A 23,555-nucleotide genomic window follows, 5' to 3' on the forward strand; every position below is an offset into this window, starting at 1 on the left:
TACAGCATCGATCAATGGGTGAGGTACAGCATCGATCAATGGGTCAGATACAGCATCGATCAATGGGTCAGATACAGCATCGATCAATGGGTCAGGTACAGCATCGACCAATGGGTCAGATACAGCATCGATCAATGGGTGAGGTACAGCATCGATCAATGGGATAGATACAGCATCGATCAATGGGTCAGGTACAGCATCGATCAATGGGTTAGATACAGCATCGATCAATGGGTGAGGTACAAAATCGATCAATGGGTGAGGTACAGCACCGATCAATGGGTCAGATACAGCATCGATCAATGGGTCAGATACAGCATCGATCAATGGGTCAGATACAGCATCGAGCAATGGGTCAGATACAGCATCGGTCAATGGGTCAGGTACAGCATCGATCAATGGGTCAGATACAGCATCGATCAATGGGTGAGGTACAGCATCAATCAATGGGTCAGATACAGCATCGATCAATGGGTCAGATACAGCATCGATCAATGGGTCAGGTACACCATCGATCAATGGGTCAGGTACAGCATCGATCAATGGGTCAGGTACAGCATCGATCAATGGGTCAGGTACAGCATCGATCAATGGGTCAGATACAGCATCGATCAATGGGTCAGATACAGCATCGATCAATGGGTGAGGTACAGCATCGATCAATGGGTCAGATACAGCATCGATCAATGGGTCAGATACAGCATCGATCAATGGGTCAGATACAGCATCGATCAATGGGTCAGATACAGCATCGATCAATGGGTCAGCTACAGCATCGATCAAGATACAGCATCGATCAATGGGTCAGATACAGCATCGATCAATGGGTCAAGTACAGCATCGATCAATGGGTCAGAGACAGCATCGATCAATGGGTCAGATACAACATCGATCAATGGGTCAGATACAGCATCGATCAATGGGTCAGATACAGCATCGATCAATGGGTCAGATACAGCATCGATCAATGGGTCAGATACAGCATCGATCAATGGGTCAGGTACAGCATCGATCAATGGGTGAGGTACAGCATCGACCAATGGGTCAGATACAGCATCGATCAATGGGTGAGGTACAGCATCGATCAATGGGATAGATACAGCATCGATCAATGGGTCAGGTACAGCATCGATCAATGGGTTAGATACAGCATCGATCAATGGGTGAGGTACAAAATCGATCAATGGGTGAGGTACAGCACCGATCAATGGGTCAGATACAGCATCGATCAATGGGTCAGATACAGCATCGATCAATGGGTCAGATACAGCATCGAGCAATGGGTCAGATACAGCATCGGTCAATGGGTCAGGTACAGCATCGATCAATGGGTCAGATACAGCATCGATCAATGGGTGAGGTACAGCATCAATCAATGGGTCAGATACAGCATCGATCAATTGGTCAGATACAGCATCGATCAATGGGTCAGGTACACCATCGATCAATGGGTCAGGTACAGCATCGATCAATGGGTCAGGTACAGCATCGATCAATGGGTCAGATACAGCATCGATCAATGGATGAGGTACAGCATCAATCAATGGGTGAGGTACAGCACCGATCAATGGGTCAGATACAGCATCGATCAATGGGTCAGATACAGCATCGATCAATGGGTCAGATACAGCATCGAGCAATGGGTCAGATACAACATCGATCAATGGATGAGGTACAGCATCGATCAATGGGTCAGGTACAGCATCGATCAATGGGTGAGGTACAGCATCAATCAATGGGTCAGGTACAGCATCGATCAATGGGTCAGATACAGCATCGATCAATGGGTGAGGTACAGCATCGATCAATGGGTCAGATACAGCATCGATCAATCGGTCAGGTACAGCATCGATCAATGGGTGAGGTACAGCATCGATCAATGGGTCAGATACAGCATCGATCAATGGGTCAGATACAGCATCGATCAATGGGTCAGATACAGCATCGATCAATGAGTCAGATACAACATCGATCAATGGGTCAGATACAGCATCGATCAATGGGTCAGATACAGCATCGATCAATGGGTCAGATACATCATCGATCAATGGGTCAGGTACAGCATCGATCAATGGGTCAGGTACAGCATCGATCAATGGGTCAGGTACAGCATCGATCAATGAGTCAGGTACAGCATCAATCAATTGGTCAGATACAGCATCGATCAATGGGTGAGGTACAGCATTGATCAATGGGTCAGATACAGCATCGATCAATGGGTCAGATACAGCATCGATCAATGGGTCAGATACAGCATCGATCAATGGGTGAGGTACAGCATCGATCAATGGGTCAGGTACAGCATCGATCAATGGGTGAGGTACAGCATCGATCAATGGGTCAGGTACAGCATCGATCAATGGGTCAGATACAGCATCGATCAATGGGTCAGATACAGCATCGATCAATGGGTCAGCTACAGCATCGATCAATCGGTCAGGTACAGCATCGATCAATGGGTCAGCTACAGCATCGATCAATGGGTCAGATACAGCATCGATCAATGGGTCAGAAACAGCATCGATCAATGGGTCAGATACAGCATCGATCAATGGGTCAGATACAGCATCGATCAATGAGTCAGATACAACATCGATCAATGGGTCAGATACAGCATCGATCAATGGGTCAGATACAGCATCGATCAATGGGTCAGATACATCATCGATCAATGGGTCAGGTACAGCATCGATCAATGGGTCAGGTACAGCATCGATCAATGGGTCAGGTACAGCATCGATCAATGGGTCAGATACAGCATCGATCAATGGGTCAGGTACAGCATCGATCAATGGGTCAGGTACAGCATCGATCAATTGGTCAGATACAGCATCGATCAATGGGTGAGGTACAGCATCGATCAATGGGTCAGATACAGCATCGATCAATTGGTCAGAGACAGCATCGATCAATGGGTCAGATACAACATCGATCAATGGGTCAGATACAGCATCGATCAATGGGTCAGATACAGCATCGATCAATGGGTCAGATACAGCATCGATCAATGGGTCAGGTACAGCATCGATCAATGGGTCAGGTACAGCATCGATCAATGGGTGAGTTACAGCATCGATCAATGGGTCAGATACAGCATCGATCAATGGGTCAGATACAGCATCGATCAATGGGTCAGATACAGCATCGATCAATGGGTCAGATACAACATCGATCAATGGGTCAGATACAACATCGATCAATGGGTCAGATACAGCATCGATCAATGGGTCAGTTACAGCATCGATCAATGGGTCAGATACAGCATCGATCAATGGGTCAGGTACAGCATCGATCAATGGGTGAGGTACAGCATCGATCAATGGGTCAGATACAACATCGATCAATGGGTCAGATACAGCATCGATCAATGGGTCAGAAACAGCATCGGTCAATAGGTCAGGTACAGCATCGGTCAATAGGTCAGGTACAGCAGCGATCAATTGGTCAGATACAGCATCGATCAATGGATCAGATACTGCATCGATCAATGGGTGAGGTACAGCATCGATCAATGGATCAGATACCGCATCGATCAATCGGTCAATTACAGCATCGATCAATGGGTGAGGTACAGCATCGATCAATGGGTCAGATACAGCATCGATCAATGGGTCAGATACAGCATCGATCAATGCGTCAGATTCAGCATCGATCAATGGGTGACGTACAGCATCGATCAATGGGTCAGATACAGCATCGATCAATGGGTCAGATACAGCATCGATCAATGGGTCAGGTACAGCATCGATCAATGGGTCAGATACAGCATCGATCAATGGGTCAGATACAGCATCGATCAATGGGTGAGGTACAGCATCGATCAATGGGTCAGATACAGCATCGATCAATTGGTCAGATACAGCATCGATCAATGGGTGAGGTACAGCATCGATCAATGGGTCAGATACAGCATCGATCAATGGGTGAGGTACAGGATCGATCAATGGGTCAGATACAGCATCGATCAATGGGTCAGCTACAGCATCGATCAATGGGTCAGGTACAGCATCGATCAATGGGTCAGCTACAGCTTCGATCAATGGGTCAGATACAGCATCGATCAATGGATGAGGTACAGTATCGATCAATGGGTGAGGTACAGCATCGATCAATGGGTCAGATACAGCATCGATCAATGGGTCAGATACAGCATCGATCAATGGATGAGGTACAGCATCGATCAATGGGTCAGGTACAGCATCGATCAATGGGTCAGGTACAGCATCGATCAATGGGTCAAGTACAGCATCGATCAATGGGTCAGATACAGCATCGATCAATGGGTCAAGTATAGCATCGATCAATGGGTCAGATACAGCATCGATCAATGGGTCAGATACAGCATCGATCAATGGGTCAAGTACAGCATCGATCAATGGGTCAGATATAGCATCGATCAATGGGTCAGATACAGCATCGATCGATGGGTCAGATACAGCATCGATCAATGGGTCAGATACAGCATCGATCAATTGGTCAGATACAGCATCGATCAATGGGTGAGGTACAGCATCGATCAATGCGTCAGATACAGCATCGATCAATGGGTGAGGTACAGCATCGATCAATGGGTCAGATACAGCATCGATCAATGGGTCAGATACAGCATCGATCAATGGGTCAGGTACAGCATTGTTCAATGGGTCAGATACAGCATCGATCAATGGGTCAGATACAGCATCGATCAATGGGTCAGATACAGCATCGATCAATGGGTCAGATACAGCATCGATCAATGGGTGAGGTACAGCATCGATCAATGGGTCAGATACAGCATCGATCAATGGGTCAGATACAGCATCGATCAATGGGTCAGGTACAGCATTGTTCAATGGGTCAGATACAGCATCGATCAATGGGTCAGATACAGCATCGATCAATGGGTCAGATACAGCATCGATCAATGGGTCAGATACAGCATCGATCAATGGGTCAGATACAGCATCGATCAATGGGTCAGATACAGCATCGATCAATGGGTCAGATACAGCATCGATCAATGGTTCAGGTACAGCATCGATCAATGGGTCAGGTACAGCATCGATCAATGGGTCAGATGCAGCATCGATCAATGGGTCAGGTACAGCATCGATCAATGGGTCAGATGCAGCATCGATCAATGGGTGAGGTACAGCATCGATCAATGGGTCAGGTACAGCATCGATCAATGGGTCAGACGCAGCATCGATCAATGGGTCAGATACAGCATCGATCAATGGGTCAGATACAGCATCGATCAATGGGTCAGGTACAGCATCGATCAATGGGTCAGATACAGCATCGATCAATGGGTCAGATACAGCATCGATCGATGGGTCAGATACAGCATCATTCAATGGGTCAGATACAGCATCGATCAATGGGTCAGATACAGCATCGATCAATAGGTCAGATACAGCTTCGATCAATGGGTCAGATACAGCATCGATCAATGGGTCAGATACAAAATCGAACAATGGGTCAGATACAGCCTCGATCAATGGGTCAGGTATAGCATCGATCAATGGGTCAGGTACAGCATCGATCAATGGGTCAGATACAGCATCGATCGGTAGGCCAGGAACAATATCAATCAGGTTCGTTAACATCTGGAGTACATTAACTGCGTGATCTTTCAAGGACGGCTTTTACACCGAAGTCACAGCGTTAAATATGAGTGGAAATATCCTCTCTGCATCCACCTTGTCGAGCCCCCTCAGTATCTTATATGTTTCAATAAGATCACCTTTCATTCTTCTGAACTCCAATGTGTATAGGCCCAACCTACTCAACCTGTCTTCATAAGTCAACCCCCTCATCTCCGGAATCAACCCAGTGAACCTTCTCTGAGCAGCCTCCAATGCAAGTATATCCTTCCTTCAATACGGAGACCAAAACTGTAAGCAGTACTCTTGGTGTGGCCTTACCAACACCCTGTACAGTTGTAGCAGGACTTCTCTGCTTTTATACTCTATCCCCCTTGCAATAATGGCCAACATTCCATTTGCCTTCCTGATTACTTGCTGTACCTGCATACTATGTTTTTGTGTTTCATGCACAATGCTGTATCTGACCCATTGACCGATGCTGTACCTGACTAGACACAAAAGACTGAAAGATGATCCATACCCTGAATGCCCATCTGTCACTAACAGGAACATAAAATTAACTTTTGAAAAGAAGACATGAGCCCACATGCTTACAGTTGGGTTTCTTGCGGTACAGGGAAGAAACGTTTGTGGGGGAGACGTGGGTTGGCTGTGTGGGGCAAAGGGGAGTTAGAAGATGCCAAGAGTTGACAGGATGATGCACTTTGACACAGTTTGTCATTGCATTGTATATCAGCAAATAAAGATTTGATAATACATATTTTCTTCAAGATGCCACCCCATTCAAAACAAGGGAGTGTTACCCTCATATAAATGAACCTGTGGTGTTCCTCACAGTCAGCAGCAGCAGAGATATGTGAACCGCAGACAAGTCAGCAAAGGATCGTGACGCCATGTTTGGAGTCGGGTATGTCAGTGGTTCGTCACTCTCACCTAAGTTTAACCTTACTGTAATCTCATTTTTGTTGCAGTAGAGGCGAGATCTCTTGAGGATTACACCTTGATAAAATATTGTTGCTTCATTGTGCATTCAAGCAGGTAGATCAGGTGGGACTGTGTAAACAGTTCAAGACTCAACAAAGAGGCTTCATCAGAAAAGCTGGCAGAGAGGAATGTCTGGGTGCTCTAATTAAATAGTGATTTGTGACAGGCTCACTGGACTGTGGCCATGTTTCGCTCAAGGAAGGCTGAACAGCTCAGAATTAAACCATTCTTATTGACGCACAACTTCTTTGATGTGGTCCCTGTGAAGTTGCCTCATTTTCTTCTGGGAATTTGAAGTTGCCGTATTTTCAGTAATTTACCTGGCACAGTGTGCAGTATAGCTGGGGAGTTCATTGCTTGAGCACTACGACATGAAGTGAACTTTGTTACAATGGTTGTTACAGAACAATCTCAATCAAATCTGCTTCTTCACAGTTTCTAAATACTGGACTGACTTATAGGGGGGTGGTTCTGCTTTTTCTAAATTCTCCCCCCAGCCCTGATTGGTCCTGTGGGGCCATTGCAGAGGGACTTGCTGTTACCCTGGTCCAGCAAGCGCACAGAGGAAATTGCACCCCCCCACCCAACCTGATAATGCACACGCCTTTCAACAGAGCTCACTGGATAGTGATCATAGATCGTGACTCGTTTCCCCCTTTCCCAGCTCAGGGCGATTGAGGCCTTTTGCAATCCCCAAACTGTTGGCTGAAACCAGCTAAATCAACTCAGACCTGTGATCGAGCCAACATCACCTGCTCAGGGGCACAGCACGCTGCCAATTTACCCATTAAGCCATTAGGGGAGTTCCCGCCTGTGTGTGTTTTAAATGATTTTTCTATGCTTTACATAGTGTCATCTGTGGCTCAGTGGGTAGCACACCCGCCTCTGAGTCAGAAGGTTGTGGGTTCAGGTCCCACCCCAGAGACTTGAGCGCACAAGTCTACGCTGACACTCCAGTGCAGTGTTGAGGGAGCGCTGCACTGTCAGAGGTGCTGTCTTTCGGGCGAGATGTTAAACAGAGGCCCCATCTGCCCCCTCTGGTGGATGTAAAAGATCCCATGGCACTATGTCGAAGAAGAGCAGCGGAGTTATCCCCGGTGTCCTGGCCAATATTTACCTCTCAATCAATATAACGAAAACAGATTATCTGGTCACTATCACATTGCTGCTTGCTATGTGCAAATTGGCTGTGCGTTTCCTACATTACAACAGTGACTACACTTCAAAAAGTACTTCATTGGCTGTAAAGTCCAGTGGTTGTGAAAGGCATTATATAAATGCAAGTCTTTTTTTAATCCAATCGAATAATTAAAGCACCAAAATGAGTTAGCGTCAGTCTGTCTGCGCAGCCTCGATTGCATAGGCCCATATATTGATACGCAGTTCTATAATACCTTGTGAGCAGCAGCCTTTAAGAATCCCGTTACTCCTAATCGCAGGGAGTGAGAACAGATGTTCTTGTAGTGAAGGGTGACACTCGTCTCTGTTTGCCATGAGTCGAAACAGAACAGATTATTAACCTCATATTATCCCCTCGTACTAACCCGCCCAAACTATTCGATGTACTGGCAGTGTTTGCACGATGCAAAGTCCTTTTTTACACAGTAGGCAGCCCAATTTAGGATTTCACGCGTCTAAATTGAAGAGAGGGCAAATTTCAATGTTTATTTTGATAATGTTCAATATTCAGGAAAGGTCTGCGCCTTTCTGTAATTTAACTTTGCGGTTGTTAATGTATAAAGATCTGGAATGGGGAGGGCCTGTAATAGACACATGTAAGTGAGCTGTTGCTGGTTTCCACACGGGACTTCCACATTCATTCACTGCGTGAAAAATTCCTGCTCTTAAGCTTTTGGGAGAAGACGGTGAGTAAAAGGGAGGGGTTTCCCTGGGATAACCCAGCCTGCTCCCACTTACCAAGCCTGTCCGGACCAATATTTATCACTTAACCTTCAACTCTTAAAAACAGATTATATCCGGTCTTTATCACTTTGCTGTTTGTGGGAGCTTGCTGTGCACAAATCTGCTGCCGGGTTTCTGACATTGTAACAGAGAGTACACTTCAGAAAGTACTTCATTTGCTTCGGGACTTCCCGAGGTCGTGAAGGCATAATATAAATGCAAGAGTTTTGTCTTTCTTCTTAAGGCTAGGATTTCTTGTAGGATTTCACGGTGAAGTTGGGGCAAAAATAAAATGTTGTAAGGTTGGAGTTGGGGGGGGGGGGGGGAGGGAGGGGGCGGGGGTGGCGTTGGGGAGGGAGGGAAAAGTTAAAGTTTGAATTTGCACAAAGCCCAAGGCCATAATGCTGGATTGTACGATTCCTGATTTCGAATTTCAGTTTTAACTAACCTATGAACTTGAGCATTGCTATGGCGACTGGTCATGTTCCGGTTGGAGAGGGTTGGATAAGTCGTCAGGCACAGGGGAGGGGGGGATTCCTTCCTGCACTAATCCTGTCCCTTCTGCTCAATTGACCTCGCTACCATCTATGCTGATGCTATCATTGTACCATCCATCCCCTTCCCACTGAACAGCGCGGGGTGCATACAGGGTAGATGGGGAGGTGGGGGGAGGGGGGGAGAAAATGCAGGGGGGGGAAATGAACCGCCTTTTGAGAGGAAATGCAGAAAATCATTTTTGCTGCTCTCCGAGCGCAGGAAGGATTTAGAGTTTTAAAAACTACAAAGGCCATTGAGTGCTTGACTGGTTCACATTAATAAGGAGCTCAATGAAGTACGGTCTGTTGTATCGCAGTTAATACTTGTCATCACACAGAGCAGTCAAGCAGCACACGAGCTCATTCCGCACACTCCATGCCCCGAGTTATTTAATTGTGTGCTTGTTGTAAATACTTATGTGGGAGATATATGGGCTTCACGGGGAAACAGACATTATCTCAAACTGTAATCAAACCAGAATGTATTACTCTGTTCTCTGACTCTACTTTGTCTACTGATATAGTTGAGATATAGTTTCCTTATCTCATAAAAACACCAAACACTAACTCTGCAACTCAGTTTACTTGGGCGAGCTGGAATTAATTTAAGGCGATATGTTCCAAACTGTGTTCATCCTATTCTTCAAAGTGCCACCTTTTTGAGAATGATTTGTTCTTCAACTTCCTTTGCTGTTTTTAGTATCAGTCATGTGAGTCCTACAATTAAAATAGAAGACATTAATGTGACAATCGGTATGGGGTGCCATCTCCTGACATCCTCACACATGTGCTCTCCAATAGCTGTAGCAATCGGGGATGGGAATACTGGCTGGTTTATTGGGGCTTCCCTGGAGGTATTGAGGATCTCTGTAGTGCTCCTGTTGAGATCCGCATGTCCTCCTTTCTCCATTTTTCACCCTTTTTTAAAATCTTTTCCCCTCGCCCATACTTCTCTTTCTGTTTGTCCCTCCTCTAATTGTAGCCCACCTAACTATGGGGTTTGAGAGTCTATTCTCCTTCAGCCAAGTAGGCACAGCAGTAATGAAATCTTGTGGCCTGGTGTTTAAATAAGAACATAAGATTAGGAGCAGGAGTAGGCCATTCGGCTCCTCGAGCCTTCTCCGTCATTCAATTTATCGACAAAGTGGATGCAGGGAGGATATTTTCACTCATAGGGGAAACTAAAACTAGGGGACATAGTCTTAGAATAAGGGGCCACCCATTTTAACATTGAGATGAGGAGAAATTTCTTCTCTCAGGGTTGTAAATCTATTGAATTCTCTGCCCCAGAGAGCTGTGTAGGCTGGGTCATTGAATACATTTAAGGCGAAGGTAGACAGAATTTTGAGTGATAAGGGAATAAAGTGTTATGGGGAGTGGGCAGGGTTGTGGAGCTCAGTCCGTGATCAGATCAGCCATGATCTTATTGAACGATGGAGCAGGCTCGAGGGGCCAAATGGCCTACTCCTGCTCCTATTTCTTATGTTCTTATGTTCTTAATGAGATCATGGCTGATCTTCATCCTCAACTCCACTTTCCTGCCCTATCCCCATATCCCTTCATAAGGAAATAGCGAACTTTCACCGGCTTGTTGGGATAGTCCGACTTCCATAGTATTTTCCAGCATTCTCGCACTGCCTATTGAGAGAAAGCAAGAGAATATATAGGGCCCTGGTGGGACCACAGCTGGAGTATTGTGTACAGTTTTTGGGCTGGATTTTAGGCTTTTCTGTTTTCGGGGCGAAAATGGAGGTGGGGCGGGAAAGTTACCGGCCGGGAATAGCTTGCGCTTTAGTGTGGAAGTTTGGGCATCTAGGCCCTGTGTCAGGAGGTGCAGCGCTAAGGGAAGCGTTGTACACTTTTCGTGGCTCAAGGATGGGAAACCCGCGAACTATAGAGCCAGGCATTCTGCACTCCGAGAGAGGCCTGGGGGGGCGGGGCGGGGGGGGGTGGGGGGGGTGGCCTTTAAAAAAACACACAAATTTTCCCAAAACATTGCCCACGCCACCACAATACAAATCGCAAGAAAAAAAATCAAAGGAACAAACACTCACACTTACCTTCAGAGTACTTTATCTTCCTCACTGCCGGCGGCTATGTTGGACCACTCTGATTTCCCGGGCAGTCACTGCGGGCACACTCCCGGACGGACAGATCGGGCAAAAGTCAAAACTCCTGCCAGTGTCGCAACCAAAGGTGTCGCACACCTGGCGCAGCTCTTCCCGGCAGTGCTGCTCAGCACCGGCGCAAAACGGAACCAGAGGATCGCAAGGGGGCGCAAGAGACCCCAACGTCGCCTTTCACGCCGCTCTGGAGCGAAACGCAGAGCGCAAAGGACTGGAAAATCCAGCCTTTGGTCTCCATACCTAAGGAAGGATATACTTGTCACAGAGGGAGTGCAACGAAGGTTCAGCAGACTGATTCCTGGGGGGTGGCGGGGGTGGTGATTGTCCTATGAGGTGAGATTGAGTAGACTAGGTCTATATTCTCTAGAGTTTAGAAGAATGAGAGGTGATCTCATTGAAACATACAAAATTTTTACAGGGCTTGACAGGGTAGATGCAGGGAGGATGTTTCCCCTGGCTGAGGAGTCTAGAACCAGGGGTCACAGTCTCAGAATAAGGGGTTGGCCATTTAGGACTAAGATGAAGAGAAATCTCTTCACAGAGGGTGGGGAACCTCTGGAATTCGGTACCCCAGAGGGCTGTGGAGGCTCAGTCGTTGAGTATAATCAAGACCGAGATCGATAGATTTTTGAATATTAAGGAAATCAAGGGATATAGGGATAGTGCAGGAAAGTGGAGTTGAGGTAGAAGATCAGCCATGATCTTATTGACTGGTGGAGCAGGCTCGAGGGGCCGAATGGCCTACTCCTGCTCCTAATTCTTATGTTCTTATTAAGAGAAATATCAGGAAATATTGGCACAATACACACAGCCTGAGGCCATGATCCCTCAGCAAGAGTTTGTAGGTCTGGCTATTTGAGCCTGGGATTGTGGTGGCACACACTGAAATAATTGACTCATTTTTTCAAACGTTTTTAAAGTGTGCTGCACTTGGGACTTTGATATAATTATAATAAACCTTTTATTTCCTTGGTGGGATAGGAATTTATTTTTTTTAATTAATTCAAATCTTTACCTCAGTGAGCTTGCCTCCTCACATTCTCTCTCTTCAGCCCCATGCCTAAAAAACTCATTCGCCTTCTACAGAGTGGATTCACAAGAGCTGCCCCATCCCCCAATCTACGAGAGTCCTGAGATGCTTAAAGTGACCATTTCAAATCTATTCTCTCTCCATTCAGATCCATGGCTTGCTCGAGACACCTGCTCAGCGAGGTTTATGGGTGCTGTGTTGTATTTAACTCAAGCCAGTAGTTCCAGAAAAAAAAAGTCATGAATTTTCTGAGCTGTTTAATGGTTAATAAGTGGCAAATGTTGCAGAATTCCACACATTTCAGCCACTGTACCCTTGCCCTGTGGAATTCTCCCAAACCCATTTGCTTTGCTAACCTCTATACCTCCTTTCAAAAATGCCCTAAGAACCGTTCCCTTTGACCATGCATTTGGCTCCTTGTCCCTTCCCCCACTTCCCCACCAAATTTCCAACTTTTGTTGTTCATTGTCCACCACTGCACTCCTTGCTAAGGGATATGGGGAAGGTGGAATTGAGGTCGAAGATCAGCCATGATCTTATTCAATGGCAGAGCAGGCTCGAGGGGCCGCATGGCCGACTCATGTTCCTATTTCTTTTGTTCTTATAAGAGCGCTCCTCATTGAAATGTTTCTTTACGTGAAAAACATTGTACAAATCTAGGTTATTACTGCATGCTGTTCCCCGTGCTGGGATTCTAACTGCAATGACCAAATATATCATGGCTTCTTTTTTCCAGTGCGGACAGAGTTTGTTGGTTTTGCAGCAGCATGGCATTTTTGTGGTTAGCCAGCTTTTAATGGAAAGTTCCATTCTGCCAACAAGGAAGTAAAAGATTTATTATAATTGCATCAAAGTTTTGAATGCAGCACACATTTAAGGGGAAAAAAAATTGGAAAAAAAATAATTAAATCCATGCTGAAAATGTCAGCAGTGACATTTCATTAAAATCAGCTCCCTCTGATCATTCTGTGGTTCTCATTAACATAGATGGTCATTATACTTCCACAACATAATACATCATAACATTATTTTATATAGGAAAGCAGATGGATTAAATGAAAGCCAGTGCCCAGTTGTAATGTGAGTATATGCTGAGGGACAGAACGCATGCTCTACTCCTTTAAAGCTAGGGAGGGTGTTTCAAACTCAAATCCAAACTTGGATCAAACTTATATGAGTGAAATATCTTTACAAGAGAAGGTGGCAGCAGATTTACCGCTGTTCGACCTGGGAGAAAATTGGCTACAAGCCAAAAGTGGGTATTAAGCGAGAAATGAAGCGCTATATATGTATATATATATATAGATGTATACAATGTATAGGCACCCACTATCAGCATCAAGCACTCCTAAGTTAGGTACAGCTCAGCCATTTGCAGAATTAAGTCTTCTCCACTCTGCTCCAACAATGTGCTTCAGGCCCCGCCGAGTCATATCCTTTACTTCTGCTGTGGGAATTTTTTCACTTTCCATAGCAGTTAACATTGTGGTCTTTCTGCCAAGTTATGGGCACTTCTGCATCACCATTCACACCCACTAGGAACTAGATTTAGACTGTCTTAAATCCATTGCACTTCAACATTTTTTAGGCACTAGGGAGAGGAAACCTTGATATCATTTTGACCTGGATTTGAACACAGGTCTCTGAGGTAAAGGACAGTTTACTATCTGAGCATTTGCTTTTTACTGATATGTCCGCTCAGGATTTTGCATGTTATGGTAGATGATTTGCTCAAGGTCTGCTATCGAATAAGTGGACAAAATTCGAGTGTTTTCCACTTTGCATGTGCATACATACATGTACCCACATACACGTAGCCGCACACAGGCACACATTCACATACACTCATACGCACACACACATACATATACATACACACACTCACATACCCGCACTCTCACACACACACATACATATACATACACGCACACACGTACACACACACAGGTACAATCTATAACATTAATGGTAATCCAACTGAAGTTCTGGCAGAAACGTTTCTTCAGCTTTTGTTCCTGTTGCCATCAGTAGTAATACTGAGAGGGAGAGAGGAAACTGGCAGATGATCACCAATTTGTTCACCCGCTTTAGTAGGAGGCCCGTACCAGCTGTACTTGAAGAAAGGAGAATTGTGAAATTAAACATTGGTCCCTTAGAGGCTGAGACAGGATGAATTATAATGGTCAACAAGGAAATGGCAGAGGCTTTAAACAAATATTTTGGGCTGGATTTTCAGTTCATTGCCGCTTCTGTTTTCACCCTGGAGGGGCGGTAATGGCGGCGGAAGGCATTTCCGGCCAGCTTCCAGCGCTCCGCCGGGACATTCGGTGCCAGGTTTGCAGGGACATGGTGCAATACCGCCTGGGAGAGGCGAGCCGGTGTGCAACGCCCCTGGTTGCAACACCGTAGCGCACCCTAGTGGGACCGCCTGGCAGTCCGAGCTGTACCGGCTGCAGTGAGGGAAGGAATGTCTACCTGAGGTAGGTGTGATTGTTTTTTATTTTTTTTATTTTTGTGGTTTATGTAGCTGTGGCATCAGTAATGTATTGGGAATGTTTTTGATGGGTTTTTTTCAGGTTTTTCCCCCCCCCCCAGGCCTCTCTTAGGGCGCTCCGAGGCCAGCTGTTTAGCTCGGGAGTTTCAGTTGCTCAGCCGGCCTAGTGCCCTAAGAGAGGTGTGGAATGCCTTCCCTTGCACTCCGCCCACACTCAGGGCCCAGCTGGTGAATTTTGCGGCTCAAGATGCAAACCATTTCCCGGCGCAAAATTTACTGCTCCGCCTGGATATAACGCCGCAACAGAGGGGCGGCCGAATTTCCACCCCTTGGTATCTGTCTTGAAAGTAAAAGACACATAAAGCATACCGAAAATAGCGGGGTACCGAGGGGCTAATGAGAGTGAAGAACTTAAAGTGATTAATATCAGTAGAGAAAAAGTATTTGAGAAACTAATGGGACTAAGAGCTGACAAATTCCCTGGAACTGATGGCCTACATCCTAGGGGTCTAAGAGGTAGCTGCAGAGATAGTGGATGCATTGGTTGTGATCTTCCAAAATTCGCTCCATTCAGGAAAGGTCCTGGCGGATCGGAAGGTAGCAAATGTAACCCCGCTATTCAAGAAAGGATGGAGAGAGAAAACCGTGAACTGTAGGCCTGTGAGCCTGACATCAGTCATCTAGAAAATGCTGGAATCCATTATTAAAGAAATGGTAATGGGGCACTTAGAAAATCGTAATATGATTAGGCAGAATCAACATGGTTTTATGAAAGGGAAATCGTATTGGACAAATTAGAGTTTTTTGAGGATGAAACTAGCAGGGTAGATAAAGGGGAAATAGTGGATGTAGTATATTTGGATTTCCAAAAGATATTCGACAAGTTGCCACATAAAAGGTTGTTGAGCAAGATAAGGGCACATGGGGTTGGGGGTAAGGTTTTGCATGAATGGAGGATTGGTTAACTGACAGAAAACAGAGAGTAGGGATAAACGGTCATTTTCAGATTTTCAGTGGTGTGCTGCAAGGATCAGTGCTTGGGCCTCAGCTATTTACAATCTATACTAATGACTTAGATGAAGGGACCGAATGCAACGTATCCAAGTTTGCTGATGATACAAAGCTAGGTGGAAAAGTAAGGTATGAAGAGAAAGCAAAGAGCCTATAGACAGGCTCAGTGAGTGGGCAGTAAAATGGCAGATGGAGTATAATATGGGAAAATGTGAGGCTATTCACTTTGGTAGGAAGAGTAGAAAAAACAGGATATTTTTTAAATGGTGAGAAACCATTAAATGTTGGTGCTCAGAGAGATTTGGGTGTCCTCATACAAGAAACACATTGCCCGAATTTGGTCAACTTACCGTCGGCTGCTGATGAATTTTCTCAGCAGTCTCAATGGTTTCTGGGCGCTGTCCCCAATGAGCGAGTTTTGTCAGGTCCTCATGCTGGCGGGGAGAGAAGACCGCTGGTGTGCGCCAGCATGCAATGCCCACAAGAGTCCTCCCGCCCGCTGCGTTCCCAGTTTGGTCTGGGCGGTCCTCCGCTCCAGCAGGGGAAAAGACCGCCTCATGGAGGCAGGTCTTACCTGAGCGGTAAGTATGAAGACCTGCAAGGATTTAGGTGGATGGGGTCCCCTGAAGGATTTCTGGTGTTTTTTTTTATATTGGTTTGAAAACTTTCTATTTTATCAGTTCCCACCCTCCCTGGGCCCGACTCTATCCTCGGCGGCACTTTGCCAGGGATCACATTTGCCGCCCAGAATGGGAGCTACTGCCCACTGCCGCCCAGAATCGGCGTGTAAGGCCCATTTTTGCCGCCGGGCGGTCTTTCCCGCATTGTTTCATGAAACTTCCGCCCAAAGTTCCGTCAGGATCTTATCAGTCCTTTGGATGGTATTTGGGTGGAACTTATGTTTCACCAAACTCGGGCCCACAGAGAGTTAGCATGCAGGTACAGCAAGAAATTAGGAAGGCAAATGGCATGTCGGCCTTTATTGCAAAGGGTTGGAGTATAAGAATAAGGGAATCTTACTACAATTGTACAGGGATTTGGTGAGACCACACCTGGAATACTGTGCACAGTTTTGGTCTCCTTATTTAAGGAAGGATATACTTGCCTTAGAGGCAGCTTAACAAATGTTCACTAGATTGATTCCTGGGATGAGAGGGTTGTCCGATGAGGAGAGATTGAGTAGATTGGGCCTATACTCTCTGGAGTTTAGAAGAATGAGAGGTGATCTCATTGAAACATTTAAGATTCTGACGGGGATTGACAGGGTAGATGCTGAGAGGTTGTTTCCCCTGGCTGGAGAGTCTAGAACTAGGCGGCACAGTCTTAGGATAAGGGGTCGGCCTTTTAAGAGTGAGATGAGGAGGAATTTATTCACTCAAGGGATTGTGAATCTTTGGAATTCTCAGCCCCAAAGTGTTGTGGATGCTGAGTTGTTGAGTATATTCAAGACTGGGATTGATAGATTTTTGGATTCCAGAGGAATTAAGGGATATGGGAATAGGGCAAGAAAGTGGAGTTGAGGTCGAAGAACAGCCATTGTCTTATTCAATAGTGGAGCAGGCTAGAGGGGCTGTATGGCCTACTCCTGCTCCTAATTCTTATGTTCTTGAATTCTAAATAGAAGTGTGCTATTCCTGCCATTGACAGCAAAAGTCAAGCTGTGGTAATACCAGTCCTGCCAACTGCTGGTGGGTTAAGAAATGCACCCCTTATACTGGAATCCCATTACATTCTCACAGCCAACCTGTGACCACTGACTGTGACCACTGACTCAGAGTATATTTACAAGCTGTGACGTCCTGATCCAGTCGACACATCTGCCCACCTTTACTCATAAAGATCAGTGGCTTGGCAGTATTAAATGTTTGTACTATAATAAACTCCCACAGAGTGATAGGATCAAGATTCATGCCAACAGAACCTCGAGCAGTGAGACCAAAGGTATCCTTCAAGGGTAACGGCATGTGCAGAGTTTGGGCACTTATCCACAATGAAGAAGAATTGGGCAGCAAGTTAATCTCAGCCACTCTAGCTCAACCACAGCGTCAATACGGGTCAGTGATTAGATCATTGATTCTCCTTGATTGCGAAATGTCGTGGGGTGCAGGGAGGAAAAAAATAAGAGATAAAAATAAATAAATGGGAGGACAAAAACTCCTGTAAGCAACCCACATCCAAATTCCCACAAGGCTAGTGGTGGTGGTGGTGGTATAGAACAATCCTTTACAGTCTGTGTTGTGGAGCTCAGCCCAGTGCTAGATGACTCTACGCTGGATTCAATAGCTTTTGTACGCACCAACAGAAACCCAGCCCAACCCATACCTGGAGGCAGATTGATTTCCAGAGAAACAAAAATTGTTTATGGCTAGTGTTTGAAAAGGAGCTTTGAAAGGAGTTCATCTTGGGTTAATGGAACTTTCATAACCCCCTCAAGTTTTGACGTTTTTATTACATTAACGTTATAAAAGAAAGAATGAACTTATATTTATATAAGTGTCAGCTGCGGCTCAGTGGGTAGCACACTCGCCACTGAGTCACAAGGTTGTGGGTTCAAGTCCCATTCCAGGAACTTGAGCACATAAATCTAGGCTGACACTCCAGTGCAGTGCTGAGGGAGTGCTGCGCTATCGGAAGTGCCGTCTTTCAGATGAGAAGTCTGCTCTCTCAGGTGGACGTAAAAGGCTCTGTTTAAAAGAAGAGCAGGGGAGTTATCCCCGGTGTCCTGACCAATATTTACCCCTCAATCAGTATAACAAAACCAGATTATCTGGTCATTATCACATTGCTGTTTGTGGAAGCTTGCTGTGCGCAAATTGGCTGTCGTCTTTCCTACATTACAACAGTGACTACACTCCAAAAGTATTTCATTGGCTGTAAAGCACTTTGAGATGTCCGGTGGTCGTGAAAGGCGCTATATAAATGTAAGTCTTTCTTTTCTTTCTTTCTAGCACCATTCACAACCTCTGGGCGTCCCAAAGAGTTTCATGGCCACTGATATACATTTTTTAAGTGTAGTCACTGTTTGTAATGTAGGGATTCTCAGCGGCCATTTTGCGCATGGCAAGGTCCCAAAAACAGCAATGAGATTATTGACCAAACAATCTGTTTTAGTGATGTTGGCCAGGACACTGGGGGAACTCCCCTGCTCTTCTTCAAAATAGTGCCATGGGATCTTTTGCATTCACTGGAGAAGGCGGACAAGACCTCAATTTAATCTCATTTGAAAGAAGGCATCTCTGACAGTGTAGCACTCCCTCAGTACTGCACTGAAGTTTGAGCATTATGTGCTCAAGTCTCTAGCGTGGAGCTTGAATCCATGACCTTCTGACCCAGAGGTAAGAGTGTAGCCACTGAGCCAAGGCTAGCTACCTTTTTATATCAGAACATGAGATTAGGTAGTACCTGGCCAGCATGGATAGAAACATTTAGTTGTGGTGTCGGAATGATTACTTCAGCAGTTGTATTATGCTTCACAAAGCCAAGACTTTAATGAGAATTGGTCTCAAGTACTCAATCCATCCACATTGATCTGACCATGTGCCAGGTGTGGTCCACTAAGCAGCTGAGACAGGCTGCTGTCTTAACCAGGTCCTATCTTCTAGAATGGGCATCAAACAATGGCCATTTCCCCAGCTCCCATGAGCATTTTCGTTTCCTATCATCTAGATTCAAGATACGTAACTAGAAAAGAACAGATCGGAGTGTGACATCCTGTGGCAGCACTATTCCAGTCTGGAAAGCATGGACTTTCCATTGTTCCTGGCTTCAGGAAGATCAACTAATATATGTACAACCTTATCAGCAACTTTTCATAAATCTCTGAAAGGGATCAACTAATAAGGGAGCGAGTAAGACCAATTCAAAGAGCTTTTTATAACGTTGTGGGAAATTCACTATTCACCTTTTGGTTCAGAAAATAACAGGAAAAAAAATAAGTTAAATGCTTCTTATTTCTCTAAAGTTTGTTTTTCTTTAGTGGCAAGATATTTTGGAAGGCTATGTTTTGTCACCTCCTGTAAGATACGGTACTTGTGCCCATAAGACTGCTTCTCACATCACTGACACTTAACGGGCGAAATCCCCCTGTTGTGCGCCTCCCGTTAACTCCTCTGGGGGCGCTAACTGGGTGCGAAAATGTTTTCGCCCGGGGGTGGGGGGAGAGGCTACCGGCTCCCGCAAAACTACGCGGGAGTTAGCAGACGCGCGAATGCAGTGGCGCCGCGCCCCACTGGTAGCGCCCCAGGCCACTGCGCCTCTGGCGATGATGTCATTGCCGTGCGCGGCTACCCCTTTACGCCCCGGGGTGGCGCCGGGCGCAGAATGTCTGACCTTGGCAAAGTTATCGCCCTCAACCGGGGCGATAGCCGCTTTCCGCCCCTGAGCGCGTTCTGGGAATGCTGCTCTTTGAGGTTCAGGTGGAGATGTGGGAGCTGCATTGTGAGAAGTTGTTTGAAGGATGACTCTTGGCCATTGGTTAGTTTTCGATTCTTTGGCTCCAATCTTCCCTGTGTATGCACTCGCACGTGGAAAACGTGGGCCCAGAGAGTGGAGCATAAGTGGGCCAGTATCTGTCCTTGTGTTAAAACAGCATTGTCCCACCGGCTGACTAGCAGGTGTAGGTGAGCACCTCAATACATGTTTTAGGAGTTGCACGCAATAAAAATGAGGTTTCGGTCTCTATTTTTGTGACCTGTTCTATCCACTGCAGCACCCTGCCCCACTTTCATTTCTTTCTTCTAGGAGAAAATGGTCGGTTGAGCACCTTTTAAATAAATAGTGTCTCCTATCTGCGACACAAGGTTCTAAATATATTCTATATTTAGTGCGCATGTCTGTGACATGTTTGTGATTCTTCTTCATGCAGACTATCACAGTCTGTGGTCCTTATTTTTTGAGATGATTTGGGATATTCAGTGTACGAAATGAGCCCAATGTGCCTAAGAATGTTCAGTTCTGTGATTAATTTCCCTTTTCGTTTTTAGATATTGATGAATGCTCCTTTGACAGAACATGTGATCACATCTGTGTGAACTCCCCTGGAAGCTTTGAATGCTTTTGCCACAAGGGTTACACATTATATGGCCTGACGCACTGTGGAGGTAGGTGGATGCTCTAAATTCTCATTGTGTTTTAAGAAGGGCTGGAATGAACACTCAGTAATGCAGGAAAATGAGGGTGAGTGAAGTTGAACGAATGGTATTTTGTTAAATCTGAACCATCCGATGTGGCTGCTTATATAAGGGGGTACCATGGGACAAATTCTGTTAATTTGTGGCATTGTTAAATAGTCCATTATTTTGATTCTGATTCTATCCCCAATAAAACCCACAGCACACAGGATGTCTGTGCTCTGATGCCATCGCTGCGAGACTATAAAAACAAACCATATCTTGAGAAGTGCATTGCCCGGCCAACTGAACTCAGTGTTCCATGTGCTGGAGGCACGCAGTTGACACCATTCCATCGTATGGCACTATGAGCTGGATGAAAGGAGACCTGTTTCTCTACTGGGAAGGAGTCTGAGGTGGCGCCTGAGCCATGTCAACACTTTCTGTCATTTAAGGCTGTGTAACGGAGCACTGTCTGTGTACCTAGCACTTGATTTTTATCCCCTTTCCAATTTGCTCTTGTCCCCCGTCATTCCAAGGCTGAAAGGGCTGGGCAGATGGTCGGTTTATTTGCCCCTGATACTGACACCCTTGACCCCACTTAAGGTGCGTGACGGTGGCCTGGGTGGCTCGGTCATCGAACTGTTTTGGGGATTTTTCCTATTCCTTTGAGTAAGAGCCTGGTTTCTCCTCAGCACCTTCTGATGACACTGAGCCATGCTGTTATGGGTATTGCGTTCCATGGCTACAAGTTTGTAATCCAGCCTATCGGACAGGGCACTGATGGAGCACGCCACCCAACAATCTCTGATCACAATTCTGAATGGGGAACAATACAGAGTGGATTCAAAAAAAGGTGGTCATGTAAGCAGATTCAATAGCATCTTTCAAAAGGGAATTGGATATATACTTGAAAAAGAAAAATTTGCAAGGCTGTGGAGAAAAAAGCAGGGAAGTGGGACAAATTGGAAACTCTTTCAGAGCCAGCAGAGTCATGATGGGCTGAATGGCCTCCTTCTGTGCTGTGTGATTCTATGATGGCCCTTTCAGCCTGATACAAGCTCAGGAATAGGCCATTCTGTCGATCCAGCTCACTCCGTTATCAGGTTTTCAGTATTCATCATGGAATGTTTTATTCCATGTATAATCCTATCCTATTATTCACTTCCCACTGACCTTTTGTCTATTCCGATATTGAAAAGATATGAAAGCAGGCTGCATGATATTAGACAGCTTGTTCTTCCATTTTGATATGTGTTGTGATGAGCTCAGATCTTCACTTTCTAACTTGTTTAAAAAAATAACTGGAATTTATATTGACTCTGAGGTGTCTGGCACAAATATAAAATGTTTAGGCAGCAATTGTTACAAGTGCTTAGAATGTCTTTTGTATAGTAGTGACCATGTTACTAAAATGCTGTTACTCACTTCAAAATGCCAAGATGTCCAGATAGCTGCCTGAAAGATCCCCCCCTGTATAATACAGAAAAACAATTCTGTAGGTTTGTATATGTTCAGTTTCAACAGGACAAATTGTAATGAGTAATATAATGGAAAATGTTCTTTAAAAGTTGTGGCAAGGATTTAACGCTGAAAGGTCCCAGCAGACCATTACTGTACACATTGGAGCCAAATCTTTCTGCTTGTTTATGCTTCTAATAACGCAATAAATAAAAAATGTGTTTGGTAATATCTGATAACGCCAGCATTTCTGAACTTGTGGCTTTAAGATTAAAACGCTCGTTTAGTGTTGCCACTTCAAAAGGTGAGTTGAAATGCAGTTTGAAACTTGTAGAGGGAATTTTCTCATCACTGGCAGCTAAAATGCTTCACAAGAAGGCGTGTTGTGTTTCTGCATTAGCTGTGAGATAAGAAGAGGGGTTCTGAAAATGCTGCCATGAGGAACTTGAACAAAGATCAAAATACATATTAACCACAGTAATGCACATTAAAGCAACAGTAGCCTTTTGATGCCTGATAAGTTACATCTGATATTCATACGAATCCCTTGTCATGTACCTCGGCTCAGCCACAAAATTCCAAACTTATAACCCTTTAAGGACTAAAGACCATGCATTTTCTGAGAAACTCATTGTTCATTATTTACCTTAATAAAATAAAGTTGAATATTATTGAACTGATGGAACAGAATCCAGACATATTGTTCATGTAAAGAATTATTTCCATTTCATCCCCTTAACAGTATTAGTGCCATAATCCAGGGCTCTAAACGTGTTGAGTAGCATGTCATTCCATGCTTACGTTTACACGGTGATTTATTGGAGCATAGAATGTCTTTCGACAGGGAGTGGTTGATCCAGCAACCATCACATCATATAAGGAAAAAATGGGGAAATGGTTGAAACAAAGGAAGTTACAGAGCTAGAGAGAAGGAGCAGGGTAGTTTGGATTGTAACAGAGCCCGTATAGATTTGATGGGCCGAATGGCCTCCTTTTTTGCTGCAACCCCTCCCCCTCCCCCACTGTTAGAATTTCCCTGATAATAAATGGATAAATGTGATAATTGGTGGAGGATGGAGTCGTACAGACCAGGAAGGTCCCGAGTTCAACCTCTGTGCTGAGTTAGCTCATCTCAGGTGGTCAGCTGCCACAATTGGCCTCAGTGCCCCAGGTCAGGGAGGGGAAATTCGGCCTAGGTTCCAACTCCTGATCACTCCTGACTCAGTAACCACAGTCTCTTCTCAGCCTTCTGAACTCAACTCCCTCTTGGTATCTGCGTTGATTTTTAAAAGCCTCTCTCACAGCCTCCACAGAT

At 45.2% G+C, this 23,555-nt stretch overlaps 1 protein-coding gene across 1 annotated transcript in view; it reads left to right on the plus strand.

The window, feature by feature from the left end:
• Positions 1 to 23,555, plus strand: part of LOC139227823 (signal peptide, CUB and EGF-like domain-containing protein 3) — a 454,761-nt gene that overhangs the window by 365,219 nt on the left and 65,987 nt on the right. The window contains exon 9 of the mRNA XM_070858892.1: positions 20,654 to 20,770. Coding sequence (XP_070714993.1) covers positions 20,654 to 20,770 — 117 coding nt within the window. The remainder of the gene's footprint in view (positions 1 to 20,653; positions 20,771 to 23,555) is intronic.

The sequence above is a fragment of the Pristiophorus japonicus genome, chromosome 17 (genome assembly GCF_044704955.1).
Source record: "Pristiophorus japonicus isolate sPriJap1 chromosome 17, sPriJap1.hap1, whole genome shotgun sequence".
Classification (NCBI taxonomy): Eukaryota; Metazoa; Chordata; class Chondrichthyes; family Pristiophoridae; genus Pristiophorus; species Pristiophorus japonicus.